General features: G+C 35.3%; 1 protein-coding gene across 4 annotated transcripts in view; it reads right to left on the bottom strand.

Moving 5' to 3' along the window:
- Nucleotides 1–15544, bottom strand: part of RELCH (RAB11 binding and LisH domain, coiled-coil and HEAT repeat containing) — a 112551-nt gene that overhangs the window by 77129 nt on the left and 19878 nt on the right. For all 4 annotated transcript variants that reach the window (XR_010662937.1, XM_065932857.1, XM_065932859.1 and 1 more), the window contains exons 2-5: nucleotides 9613–9702; nucleotides 3493–3564; nucleotides 3326–3381; nucleotides 3108–3221 (exon numbers count right to left, since the gene is read on the bottom strand). Coding sequence is in view for 3 of the 4 variants with exons in the window: in XM_065932857.1 (XP_065788929.1) it covers nucleotides 3108–3221; nucleotides 3326–3381; nucleotides 3493–3564; nucleotides 9613–9702 (332 nt within the window). In the remaining variant the exon portion in view is untranslated. The remainder of the gene's footprint in view (nucleotides 1–3107; nucleotides 3222–3325; nucleotides 3382–3492; nucleotides 3565–9612; nucleotides 9703–15544) is intronic.

The following is a 15544-nucleotide window of genomic DNA, read 5'->3' as shown; positions in this document are numbered from 1 at the left end:
CTGGGAGTTGCAACTATTGAGCCCATGTTCTGCAACTACTGAAGCCCACACCCCTAGAGTCCATGTTTTGCAACTACAGAGTAGCCCCCACTCGCTGAAACTAGCAAAAAGTCAGCACAGCAATGAAGACCCAGCACAGCCAAAAATAAATAAAGCAGAGAGAGAGAAAAAAAAAGATTAAACACCAAAGCTAGGGGGAAAAAAAGATGAACTGTTCACTCCCCAGTTTTACTGCCTGCTTGTAATACTTCCCCCTTTTTCCTCACAGATGCCCTGTTCCTAGGCAAATACTGTTCTGTTTTCTGTCGCTGTTACAAGTTTACATTTCTTAGAATTTTATACAAGTGGAAGCATACAGCAAATACTCTTATTTGTCTGGTTTCTTTCATCCAAATTATTGATTTTCAGACTAATCTATGTTGTTATATCTGTCAGAGGTTCATTTTTCTTTTTTATTGCTGAGTTAGCATTTCACTGTAACGATACATCAAAATTTTTTATTCAACTTCCTGCTTTTGGATACTTGGGTTGACTCCCTAATGTCAGCTATTATAAATAAAGTTGGTGTGAACACTATGTAGGAGTCTTGGTATGAACATCTCCCTTCACTTCTCTTGGACTGTAATATCTAGGAATGTAATGATCAAGTCATAGAGGTGGTGAAGGTTTTAGTTTTTTTTAAATAGACTGCCAAATGTTCCAAAGTGACGGCACCATTTTGGACTCCCAAGGGCAATGATGATATTTCTACTTACTCCACGTCTTTGCCTAGACTCGGTACAGTCTCAGTTACACATTCTAGTAAGTGTGCTATGGTATTCCATTGTGACTTAATTTTTATCTACCTAATGCATAAAGATGTAGAACATTTTTTTTCATGCGCTTATTTGATATCCATATGTGTTCTTTGTTGAAGCATCTGTATAAATTTTTTGTCCCTTTTTAAAAAAATTGGGTCTTTTTAAAAATAATTATATTCATTTTAGAGAGTTCTTTAAATATTCTGCATAGAAATTCTTTATCAGATATGTTACTTGAAATATTTTAACTAATCTATGGCTCATCTTTTCATTTATTTAGAGTCGCCTAAGAGTAGAAGTTATTGACTTTGATGAGAACACATATTTGATGAAGAATACCATACTTTTGGTGTCATATATAAGAAATCTTGGCCTACCTTCCAGGGTTGTAATGAATTTTTCCCATGTTTTCTTTTAGGAGCTTTATGGCTTTATAGTTTACATTTAAACCCATGATCCATTTGAATTACTTTTTGTATATGGTGGGAGGTATGGTTCGAAGTTCATTTTTGTAGGTATATAGATATCAAAATGTTACAGTACAAGTTGTAAAAAAGGCTATACTTTCTGAATGGAATTTACTTTGTGCTTTGTCAGACATCAAAAGATCATCTATGTGTAAGTTAATCTCTTGATTCTCCACTAAGTTCCAATGACCTGTCTTCATTGATGTCAATAAGATACTGCCTGAACTATGATACCTTAAAGTCAGCTAGTTGAAGTCCCCTAATTTTGTACTTCTTTATTAAAGTTGTTTTGGCTATACTATGTTACTTCCATTTCCATAGAAATTTTAGAATAAGCTAACCTCTACAAAAAAAGTTGGCAAGATTCTGATTAGGATTGTGTTAAAAGTACAAATCAATTTTACAGAAATGGACACTTTGACAATACTGAATCTAATCTATAAGCACAATGTATCTCTTCTTTATGTCCTCTTTATTTTCTTCCAGCATGTATAACAGTTTTCAGTGCATAATCCTTCATCATATTTATCCTTAAGTATTTCCTATTTTTTTGATACTTTTATAAATGGTATCTTTAAAATTTGAATGTCTATTTGTTGCTAGCATACAGAAATACAATTCATTTTTGTTTACTGATCTTGTATCCTACAACTTGTCTATCATCACTTATTATAGTGTCTTTTTTAATGCAGTCTATAGGATTTTCTATATATATAATCATGTTACCAGTGAAAGTTTTCTTTCTTCTTTTCCAAAATATATGACTCTTACTTCTTTTTCTTGCCTTGTACTGGCTAGATTCCTCAGTATGATGTTCAACAGAAGTAGTGAGAGCAGATATTCCTGTTTTATTCCTTATCTTTCATCATTAAGTGTGATGTTAGTGATAGTTTTTCTGTAAATGTCTTTTATGAATTTGAGGAAATTCCTCACAATTCCTAATTTCTTCAAAGCTTTTATGGGAAAGACACGTCTGATTGTGTCAAATGTTTTCTTTTGAGATGATCATATGATTTCTCTTTTGAAAAGTTTCTTAAAATGGTGAATTACAATGATTGGTTTTTGGACTAATCAATCTTATGTTCCTCAGATAAACCATTTGGTCACTGTGTATTAGCATTTTTACATTGTTGGATTTGATATAGTAAAATATTATACAGATTTTCTACATCCATGCTCATGAGGAAAATGAGCCTGTAATTTTCTCTGTTAGCCAGGTCTGTATCTGGTTTTGATATCAGAATTATGCTGGTCTCACAGAATGAGTTTTGAACAATACCCTTCTCTTCAATTTCTAGAAGAGTTTGAGGAGAAGTGGTACTACTTCTTCCTTAAATATCTGGTAGGTACCTACAGTGATATAACCTTGTTCATTTACTTTACTTCTTCCTCAAAAGTCTAGTAGATATCTACAGTGATATAACTTTGCTCATTCCAGATTCTAATACTTTGCTTCTTGTCTCTCTTTCTTAATAAGTCAGGCTAGAGGTTTATCAATTTCATTAACCTCAGAAACCCTGCTTTTTGTTGTTATTAATTTTTCTCTGTTGTTCTCTGTTGCCTATATCACTGATACATTCTCATTTTTAATATTTCCTTCCTTTTAACTTCTTTGGACTTCAGTTAGTTTTCTTTTTCTAGTTTCTTAAAACAGAAACCAATCTTCATCAATTTGAAATCTTCTTTCTTTTCAAGTCAGTATTTTGGTGTTGCAGAATTTTACTGTATCTATAACTTTCAAAAAAAATTAAACAAGCTGCTAGATAAGAGAGGAAATAAGTACATTATAAATTACAAAGGAAACAAATTATTGTTAAAAAAAAAAAAAAGGAAACTGTACCTGATCATCATTTTCATCTGAAAATGTTATTGATGTCAGCTTGTAGTTATTCTTCAATAAAAATTCATTGACTAAGAAGTTTAGAGCTCTCTTTTCAAGAGGTTTGATTGGCTCCTAGAGACAGATAAAAGATGGATACACTACTGTAAGTCTTCCTCTTTCAATACTTGTCCTACCATTTCATATGGAAGATACTTTTAGATCTGACATTCACCCACCTGAATTTCAGGACTTGATTTATAATTTTTTCGTTCCTGTAAAGGAACTTCATGTTCTGGTGGAAGAAAAGACAAATAATATTTTACGCTTTTACATTTGAAAATATCTCAGCTACTTCTACATTGTCAAAGTAGAAAAAGTCTCAAAAAAGTTGTATGTACACCACCTGCAGCCTTTGTCAGGTTGGCTCGGAGGGCCTGAATGGTCTCCTTGGCTTTCCGTAGTTCAAACTCCAGGACTGGACAGGGATTTGGAATAAACACACACAGGCATCCAACCAAGAAAAGGGAAACAAAAATAAAAAATAAAAAGCAAGGATGGGTATGAAAAAAAAATACAATTTGTATTGAAAACAGAAAGCATGCAATCTTTATGAAACTTGTGAACGCATGCAGCAGAGTTGATTTGCAAGCAAACTGGTGAATGTTTTCCATAGTTTTAGAATACAGGGGACTACTGATCAAATGTTCCAGCTGTCTGACAAGGAATAGCTCTATTTAAAAATAAAATCTATGGCATATTCTCATTTAGGCAAAAAAAAACCTTAGGTGTTGTGCTTCACTCAGTCTAGGTAAGAAATGTAATGGAATGTTTCCAAGTGACATAATTTTAGGGGAAAACACAAAACTTAGATGAAGTCCTAGCAAATACAGTTAAAGAAAATCTTAGGATTAAAAAAAAGTATTTATCTAGAATAATGTTATAAATCAACATACAGAAACAGTGAATATATTCCTTCATTAAGATGTTGAAGAAGTATGTTTTAAGTATCTTACAAATGTGGGATGTCTACCAATTTCCTATAAACAAGTATATGTCTTCTATAAACAAGCACAGATATGTTAAACACGTATCTAAAAAAAGTTCCAAGGGATTTACTTTAGGTTTCATTTAAAGTCAAAGAACAGACATATGTTTGTTTTTTAAGTTACAATTAAAATCATTCTAAAGTAAGTGATTGTGTACAATTCTAAGAGTGTAGTTATTTAAGGATACTGAATAAAATTAAGTAGAATTTCAAAGTTTCTGACAACTCTTCAAATAGATATTTGTTCACATTAAGAGGTACTAATGAAACTTAAAGACTTCTCCTGTTACTGCAGAGTCTAATACAATGAACATGAATACTGAGGAAACATTTTAATGAGCTTTTTGAAATGTTTCATCATGACCAAGATTTAACTATGTCTTTACTGGGAATTTTCTTTAAAATATATAAATTCTGCTATGAAGAAAAAAGTATTGGGGGGAAAATGTCATTTCTGTGAAGAAAAGCTCTGAGAAAATTAAGTGATCTTTGTCACAACTGTATATTAAAAATATTATTATTTAAATAGTTCTGCATAAAGATGAGTAAATTTAAAACTTTAGAGATGCAACTTTTCCCTGATTGACTAATAAACAGAAAAAAGAAGATGGCAAATGAAATGCTATCAGAGACAACAAAGCTATAAAAATATATGGAAAAAACAGAATTCACTCAGTTTGCACATTTCATTAAAAACTTATGATGTAACTGAATCACGTCCAGTACACGAAGGCCAAGTATTTTGATGCACAGAATTTCACTGCAGCAACATGGGAGCACAGCTAAAAATCAGATGATGTGTATATGACTATTTCTTTTTTTGGTCCTCAGCAAAGCTGATCTGCAAACATTTCTGTGCAACAAAGTAGAAACATTTTCCCTAAAAATGACACTTCTGGAAACTCTTAGAGTTTGTATTTAAAGTCAGACTGCACAGATTTGACATGTAAGGTAAGTACAGAATAGATTTAGTTTTCTTCTATTTCAAAACTCTAGGTTTTGACTTAAAAGCACTTCACTATACCATAAGCAAAGGAAGTATATGTATCATACTTTCAGTATCACTTACAATTTACTAAGACATATTACAGAACAATTGCAGATCAGAAATGCCCTGCACCAGAATGATAGAATATGAAAAAACAAAACAAACAAAAAAACTGGTTAAAACACAAACTGTGGGGAAAAAAAAAAACCTCAATTCAACTTGTGAAAGTTTAGGTGACCAAGAGCAAAACAATGAAGGATCAAGGCACAGAAAGCCAGAAAAACCCAAGTCAGACGGCAAGAATTTATATTTTTATGCACATCTACACACACATTGTCAATGCCATTAAAAGTTACCACTGCTTTTAAAGCTAGTGCTTATCAAAATGAATTCACTCTGCTGCATGTTTCTTAATATATAATACAGACTTTAAAAGACAAAGGCATAATTTTGAAGCTACAGCACATCTTTATAAAGGCACAGTATGATCAAATAATTGCAGTTATGTGAAAAAGTTTTACATGAAAGGTCTGAACAGATATATTTACACACATATGAATTTGTCACTTCTTTATTAAAAGATATTGGATTAAAACTCAAAACTTATTACTTTGTAAAGTGATACATTATACCAAGCAACCTCCAAGTAGTTTTCAAATGTTATAATTCTTCATAAGAATGTTTGAAGAAGTGAACGTTTTTAAAAAACACTATAGGAACCAGGTACCAGCCTGCTCACTCCACTACCCCAACCCTCTACTAGCCCAACACTGCTGAATGCAATTTTAGTGGAACTAAAGTAATAACTGCAAAGATATAGGTATATTGTAATACTGCATGTTATAATCTTACCAAAAAATTAATGACTAAGCCAGTATCAGCCATTCTAGATTAGCTGAAACAGTTATTTCTCAATCAAAGTTGGATAATACTGGTATTGTATCAGGGGTACTTGAGTGCTTAGTTAAAGATCAGGCACTCTTGACTTGAGATATATGCAAGTGTGTATCACTACTATCTTAAAATACTTGTTAGTCTTAGTTCTTTAAGCACAAAACTCAAAATAATGGTGCTCTATAAACATGTTCATTTAGAGATCTTTTCCTCATTTAAGGAACACCTGCACAGACTTGAAAAAATAACCAGATTTTTAAATTTAGGAAAATGATGATGAAAATCATCACATACATATATATACATAATATATATCACACACATATATAATATATATATATATATATATATAAACACACATACACACACACACACATATATGTCAGATAAACAGTTTATTAATGGTTAGAGCAGACCCTACATTTGCATCATGGGGTAATGGACTCAAAATCTGTGTTATCTATAAACTCCTTCTGCCCAAGACTGGTACAGGAACATCAAACAGACTTTTGTTCTTTCTCAGTAAGGTTTACATGTGATCCAATGACATATGACATGGTAATTATCTCTTCTCAATTACTGGTCTTTCAATTAGCTTCTAAGTTACTACCAATGGTTAGTAAAGAGACAAAAATCTCTTTGGAAATGGGAATTGTGATTAATTTTTAAATTTTCAGCCACATATCACACATGTGGTTCAACAATAGGCTATGGTACAAGAGCCCTAAGAGTCTAAGGGCTATTATCTTGGAATAACATGTATTTTCTTCCTTTTCCCAGTGAAGAGGAAAGACTGCATCCATTCATTCATTTATACTGAAGTATCACTGACCTATAACATTGTGTTAGTTTCAGGTGTATAGCATAGTCATTCCATTTTTTTGTAGCCTATATTTCATTATAGGTTATTACAAGATATTGGATATAAACTTTTGTGCTATGAAGTAAACCCATGTTTAGTAGTTCGTATCTGTTACTCCTGTACTCCTAACCTGTCCCATCCTCCCCTCTCTCTCCGCTTTGGGGAACCACAAGTTTGTTTCCTATGTCTGTAAGTCTATTTCTATTATATATATATATATATATTCACTGGTATTATTTTTAGATTCCACGTATAAGTGATATCACATATCACTTATTTGTCTTTCTCAAGACCGCATGTATTTATATATTAGCATTATATAGTAAGCAAAAATTACTTTATTTCCCCAAACTTAGAGAAAGAGTATAATCTTCAGATTAAAAATATAAGGTCAAAACTAATCGCCAGTCCAGGTTCGATGCATGACACAGGGTGCTCGGGGCTGGTGCACTGGGAAGACCCTGAGGGATGGGATGGGGAGGGGGGTTCAGGATGGGGAACACATGTACACCCATGGCGAATTCATGTCAATGTATGGAAAAACCAATACAATATTATAAAGTAATTAGCCTCCAATTAAAATAAATAAATTTATATCACAAAAAAAACCTACCAACTATTTAAAATTTTCATTCTTAGTTATGCTTGGTTATAGCATTTTGCTTAGTTATAACATCTTGCTTTTACATCCATGTTTCCCATGTATATATTCATATAACAAGTATAATGATGAACCTCTTAAATTTTTCAGGTTTTCAAATAAAAATTAGAGGAATGAAAATAATTATGTGGTCTATTTCTGGGTTGAAGTTATTTTCAAATACATAACCATTTGAACAATAATACAATATACAAAACTAAATATATTTGGTTAGTTTCAAAGAAACTAAAATACCATATATTTAACACTTAATAAATAACATAAAACATATAATATCTAACATTTACTATATAATTAAATATACCATAATGCCACTTAACAAATGATATAATTAGGAGGATGAGTCCTAAAATTATTGAAATAATTCCCACTTGATTTGCTAATTTTCAGATATTACTGATGTGATTTGCTCTTTTGACACAGCTGTCAATTAACAATGCTTACGACTAAGTCATGACTACCGAGGAGGCAGCTGCACTGAAGTCTTCCAATGACTTCCCCCTTCAGCTGACACTGCTGTTGTTCTCATGGCTCACTCCTCTCTGAGCCTCTGCTGAACTAAAAATGATTACATCATTTTTTCCCCTAAATCATGTAATTCTGTTTGAGATTTTTAAACATTCAATAGCTCTTTTCTCAAGCAATAAATGGAAAGCACATATTGGAATGTCATTTTGCATAGGTCAAACTTAATCCTTCACCCTAAGAGGTGGCATATGGTACAGAGTCGTGGGCTCTGTTGCTGGGCTATTCTACATTTGAGTCTTAGCTCTGCCACTTAAGTCTTAAGATTCTCTGAGTGCCTCGGTTTCTTGGGGAGTGGAAGATGAGGATAATCCTATAACCTAATGAGTTAACATACATTTACAAAATGTTCAGAAAGGAGTGAGTGCTATATAAAAATTAGCACTCAAAAGCACTCATCTTTATTCAAGATGACTACGACAAGCAAATATATGGCAGGTTTTAACAACCCTGTTCCAGTAAAGGGAAAAAAAGAATCAACAGGGTTGGTGAAGAGGGGAAGCCACAGTGTGGATGCTCCCTGACCCCACAGGGCCCTCACAGGTCCCACCTGTCCCACATGGCACCTTCCCTATGCCAGGTGTGCCCGCCATTCCAGTGGGTTAAAGTACGTAGCTGAGGGTGGCTTCCCATCTATCTCAGAGTCAACATCCCGTGAAAACTACAGTTCCTATAAAGATGTTCAGGAACTACTTCAATCACTGACAGTCACAGCCTGAAGCACCAGAAAGGTACCAGTCACTTGACATCTGAGGAGCCAGGGCTTCTACATTGGTAAATTCAGGGTGGACCCCCAGAAGAATCAACTGGCCTCATCTGATGTGGGCAAATACAGAGGGTACAAACTGGTCTTCTGAAGTCCCTACAGATCCTACGCTGACGCCAAAAAAGCAAAACTGGAGGGAGGGTGGAGAGGGGAAGGAGACTGGAATGCGGAACCAAGCAACTAAAAAGGATGCTGGTCTTCTTTCTGGAATGGGCAAAGTCCAGGAAGCCCTGAGTGGGCAGAGCATTGACAACCTCTATTTTCAGGACCACAGGAAAGTCAAATGAAGTTTCTAGAGGGATGCAGTGGCGGACAGGGAGAATCCAAGGAATGAAGACAAAGCTGTGATCGCCAATCAGCATGGAAGTATTTAAAGCAACTTTTAACCATCAGCAGAGTTGCATTGGTATCTACCACGCAAATATTACTTAGCCCTGGAATGAGGAAAGCAAGGTCCAAATAACTTTGCACTAAACCATGGCTGACTTACACCTGCTTTACACCAGTTTTATAATTATATGGCTGTAAACTGTTAGCTGTAAGCAGAACTCAGTAGTTGTAGGCACACATAACCAAAAACTCAGAGTGTCACCAGGAACAGCAGCTGGGGGTTGCTTAACATTCAGGAAGGCTCCCTGAAGTCAATAAATTGGTAATATAATTTTGTATGATAACTGTCTAATTCTATTCACATACAGAACTGTAGAAGGAAGAGAATTTTTCAAGTCATTTCATTATTTCTGGAATGTCAAAAACATCCAAATCTGTCTTTAGAATCTTACCTGCCACTCTCTCATCTGTTTCCCTGTTACCATCATCTGAATATCTTGCAAAGTCTAAAGAATCAAGGGTACTGATGCTCCCAGCTCGATCTGTAATAAATCAAAAACAGAAAAACAACAAAAAAGGAAGAATTAAACAGCTTTTTATTTAACTGCCAAAATAAGGGACTGGAAATCAATTACCTATGATTTTTTTTTCCAGTTAATAAACTATGATTCTAAGGTATAGGAATTCTATTAAAACTATAAGGTACCCAAAGAACTAAACAGACATTTCTCCAAAGAAGACATAGAGATGGCTAACAAACACATGAAAAGATGCTCCACATCACTCATTATCAGAGAAATGCAAATCAAAACCACAATGAGGTACCATTACACGCCAGTCAGGATGGCTGCTATCCAAAAGTCTACAAGCAATAAATGCTGGAGAGGGTGTGGAGAAAAGGGAACCCTCTCACACTGCTGGTGGGAATGCAAACTAGTACAGCCACTATGGAAAACAGTGTGGAGATTTCTTAAAAAACTGGAAATAGAACTGCCATATGACCCAGCAATACCACTTCTGGGCATACACACTGAGGAAACCAGATCTGAAAGAGACACGTGCACCCCAATGTTCATCGCAGCACTGTTTATAATAGCCAGGACATGGAAGCAGCCTAGATGCCCATCAGCAGATGAGTGGATAAGGAAGCTGTGGTACATATACACCATGGAATATTACTCAGCCGTTAAAAAGAATTCATTTGAATCAGTTCTAATGAGATGGATGAAACTGGAGCCCATTATACAGAGCGAAGTAAGCCAGAAAGATAAAGAACATTACAGCATACTAACACATATATATGGAATTTAGAAAGATGGTAATGATAGCCCTATATGCAAAACAGAAAAAGAGACACAGAAGTACAGAACAGACTTTTGAACTTGGTGGGAGAAGGTGAGGGTGGGATGTTTCAAAAGAACAGCATATATATTATCTATGGTGAAACAGGTCACCAGCCCGGGTGGGATGCATGAGACAAGTGCTCGGGCCTGGTGCACTGGGAGGACCCAGAGGAGTTGGGTGGAGAGGGATGTGGGGGGGGGATCGGGATGGGGAATACGTGTAACTCTATGGCTGATTCGTGTCAATGTATGACAAAACCCACTGAAATGTTGTGAAGTAATTGGCCTCCAACTAATAAAATAAAAATTAAAAAAAAAATAAAACTATAAGGTAAAAATGCTCATACTAATTAAACTACTTTGAAGTAACTCAAATTTCCCTGCCCAGATCTCTAATTCCTGAATAAGACACACACAGGGTATAATGCAACCAGCCTAGCTAAGGACAACAGAACTGCAAACAATTTGGATTTTATTTCAAGTCCAATGGAAAAACAACAGAAACACACGCATTTTTAGAAACTGGCTGCTGTAAGGAAAGTGGTTTGCAGAGAGACCGGCTCAGAGGCTATTATGTAAATCAACTATACTCCATTGAAAAATAAAAATTAAAAAAGAGAGGCTATTAGAGTCATGTAAGGGCTTTCCCAGTGGCATTAGTGGTAAAAACAAAACAAAACAAAAAACAAAGCTGGCTGTCAGTGCAAGAGACATTAAGAGACGTGGGTTTGACCCCTGGGTCAGGAAGACCCCCTGAGGAAGGCACGGCAGCCCACTCCAGGATTCCTGCCTGGGGGATCCCACGGACAGAGGAGCCTGTGGGCTACAGTCCATGGGGTGGCAAAGAGTCAGACACAACTGAACTGACTTAGCACAGCACACAGCACAAAGGCGTGTAGATGAGAGATGATCAGATCAGGCCTAGAATAGAGGTACTAGAAATGTGAGAAGTGGTCAGATTTGGGTTATTTTTTGGTGTAAAACTAACATGTCCCAGTAGTGAAATGAATGTGGGTTTAAGTAAAAGAAAACAAGGTGATTCTTGAAGACCCCATTTATCGAATTTGTAATATGAGATGCAAAAGATGAATGCAGGGGCTTTAGGAGATCTGTGTTTTAAGTGCATGGGGGTGGTATGGAGTATTCTTAGCTTTAGGCAAATTTTTAAGTGTCTCTAAACAGACAAACACACTGTAAAAATTCTCACTTGAAGGAAGAAATCAAAGCTGATACTTATTAAGGGAGATGTATCTAGCAAAGAAGGGACAATAGGTCAACTCTATTAAATCATGCTACTTACAGAGTACTTACTATTTATATATCACTCTAAGGAATAGATTATCTGTTTAGAAAGCACTATCTGGGCAAATAAATGCAGATTACAGAAATATAGATGTGAAATCCACATATGGCTCCCCCACCTCCTTTTAAAACAATTAGTATATGCCAATAACTGAAATGGTTGACTTTTCAAATAGAGTTATGCTATGATCAGTGTACTTTTTATCTTTAAATTCCTATTAAGGTGAACTAAGTGAAATTCTATACATAGTACTCTTCTGAGGACACACTGTTTGTATTCAGAGAAGCATTTAATTTCTTTGCACTTTAATTATATCTGATAAATAACAACTTACTATTGACTTATGTTGTAAGATAGTATAAACAAATAATAGGAAATCAAGTACACCGTTCATTAGAATGTAATTTATTTAAGCATAAACCAAGAAATATCAAATAACAATATTTACTATAAAAATCTCAAAAGTTCATATTAAAATGGGTTGAAATTAGGAATATTACTCAGCAATAAAAAAACTGATAAATGCCACATGACTGAATTTCAACACTTTATGATGAATGCAAGAATCTTTATACAGAATACACACTGTGTAATTTCATTTACATGAAGTTTTAGAATAGACAGTAGTAATGTATGGAAGAAAAAATCAATTATAGTGGTTCTTGGAGTTGGGGGTTGAAAGGAGTGGGGGTTGACTGACTGGGAAGAGGTATGAGGGAACTTTCTGGGGTGACACTAATGGACAGGAGATTGGGTCATCACAAGTGTATTCATTTGTTAAAATTCATCCAATAGTATACTTGAGACGTATATTTTACTGTCTTTAAATTTGCCTCAAAAGAAAAAAAGGTGAATTCTAAACATTGAGCCCAAGTCAGTGATATGCATGCTGAAATATTTAGAGGGAAGTATACCGGTACTGAAAAGCTTCTCTGGTAGCTCAGTCGGTAAAGAATCTGCCTGCAGTGCAGAAACCTGGGTTCGATCCGAGGTGGGGAAGATCCACTGAAGAAGGAAATGGCAATCCACTCCAGTATTCTTGCCTGGAGAATCCTATGGACAGAGGAGCCTGGCAGGTGAAAGCCCATGTGGTTGCAAGAGTTGGATACGACTCAGCAACTAAGGGCTTCCCAGGCGGCGCTAGTGGTGAAAAACCTGCCTACCAATGCAGGAGATATAAGAGATGCAGGTTCGAATCCTGGGTCGGGAATATCCCCTGGAGGAGGAAATGGCAACCCACTCCAGTATTCTTGCCTGGAGAACCCCATGGACAGAGGAGCCTGGCCCTACAGTCCATACGGTCACACAGAGTCGGACACGACTGAAGTGACAGCACAAACAGCAACTAAACCAACACCACCACCGATATCTGCAACTTCATTTCAAATGCACAAAAAAATAAGATGAACTTTCAGATGGGTTGAGGATCAGAGGGTTGTATAAATCGGAGATGAAGCAATCATAGTAAAAATTTAATTGCATAATCGAGGTGGTAGATATCAACTGTAAAAATTGTTTCCCACCTTTCTTGAGTTTTGAAATTAAAAAAAAAATGTTGGAAAAAAAAACTGGATGTACAAAGAGGACCAAAGGAAAAACCACATTTAAGTTAAATCCAGGATCCACTGACTCTTAGAATTCAATAACTGAAGTTATAATACTGGGAAACAGCTATGATTTCTTATTGTCTTAAAGGACAAAATAAATAATTTTTCTTTACTTCTACTCTTTGAAATGGAACCAAAGTTAGACAACGTGTCACAAAAAGAAAGAAAGAAATTTCAAAATATAATGGATAAACTTCATAAGGCTTTTCACTTATACATCTTTTAAACAAGTAAAAATACAAAATGCTTGACTGGAATAGACCACTGACCTATGAATACATCTGCCTGGTAAATAACTAATATGTATTATAAAATGGTGTTCTCAGATCACTGTATGTATAACTACCTAAAATTTCCTGTGATTTTTTTTTTTAAATAATGACTTTTCTCCAATGATTTGTACCTTACTGCAAATAAAAAAAAATTTCCTCCAATTATAGAAATACACATACTATAAATAATTATAAAAATAGAGCTACATGGAGAAGTAGATAAACCATTCCAATCTTTCTAAGATTGGAAACATGACCAGAGATTATTAATTCCCCCCCCCCCCCCACCAAATAGATATTCTTTTCTGAACTCTTTTCCCCAGGTGTAAGTACACATATACATTTCTGCAAAAACAGAATGGGTACTTGGATCTTTGTAACCTGCTTTTTAAAAAGGAAGATCATGTAGTAAGATTGTGCCATACTGATAAGGCGATGGATACATATGGCTTAGACTGCTTTCTAAATTAAGTGAGCACAGCAATCTGAGTTCCATCCACAGTACACAATAGCAGTTGTCAATGCTTGGTGGTATTATTTTTAATCTCACCAATTTAACATATACTATAAAATTATCTTATTTAATTATGCATCTCTTTGATTCCTGGTGAACTCGAACATTCTTTTAAAGATATAATGGCCATCTACCTTTTTTGGGTGTACGTGTGCAAATTTTCTATTCACTTTTCTTTGACCACGTAACTAACATCCAGGTTTTCCTGGTAAGTTACTTTGCCATTACTGCCGTCATCAGGAACTCCTCTTGAGTACCAGTCCCTCTGCTCACACTCACAAGCATGTTTTAGCTCCTCTCTAGCAGGTCTCACGTCTCCAACCTGTGTATTAAAACATGTACACCCAGTAGGATAAATCTTTATCAACCAATATTCTGGTGGTATAGCAGACCTCACTGCTTTATTTCTGAGTTTCATGAATGGTGAAGTATGATGGTGGTTGTTGATTTCAGATATATATTTTTCTACATGTTAAGTATCTAATGTTAGTTTTCTAAGTATTTCTTTCTCTTTTTGGTATTTTCATTCAGACATACAGGCCTACTAAGTTAGAGGCTAGTTGATCATCATGCATTATTCCTCCATTATACTATTTCTCCAGAAGTTTGTAATAGGAAAGAGTTTTGGGGGAAAGCTGCTGCTGCTGCTGCTGCTAAGTCACTTCAGTCATCTCCGACTCTGTGCAATCCCACAGGCAGAAGCCCACCAGGCTCCCCCATCCCTGGGATTCTCCAGTCAAGAACACTGGAGTGGGCTGACATTTCCTTCTCCAACACATGAAAGTGAAAAGTGAGAGTGAAGTCGCTCAGTCATGTCCGACACTTAGCGACCCCATGGACTACAGCCTACCAGGCTCCTCCATCCATGGGATTTTCCAGGCAAGAGTACTGGAGTGGGGTGCCATTGCCTTCTCCATTGGGAAAAGCAAACGCAGTTTAATTTCTGTCTTGGTATTATCATGACCATTGAAAAATATATTCTAACTTTTTTTTTTTAGTTCCAAGTCAACAATTTTCTATTTTCCAAGGGAAAAAAGCTTTAATATCTTTTAAACTATAATAACAAAAATGTCATAAAGTAAAAGCAATCTCCCAATGTATTAAAATATATGCCATTTATGAAGAAAGTAATCTCAACTTTGATGGAGCTAACCTATAACAGTTTGTATATAAAATATACTTTGGAATTTAAGACTAATAGGTAAGATTTTTCAGTTTTTCCAATACTCATGTATGTATGTGAGAGTAGGACTATAAAGAAAGCTGAGCGCCGAAGAATTGATGCTTTTGAACTGTGGTGTTGGAGAAGACTCTTGAGAGTCCCTTGGATTGCAAGAAGATCTAA

The sequence above is a fragment of the Muntiacus reevesi genome, chromosome 4 (assembly GCF_963930625.1).
Source record: "Muntiacus reevesi chromosome 4, mMunRee1.1, whole genome shotgun sequence".
NCBI lineage: Eukaryota > Metazoa > Chordata > Mammalia > Artiodactyla > Cervidae > Muntiacus > Muntiacus reevesi.
This window is presented reverse-complemented; position numbering and strand designations above follow the sequence as displayed.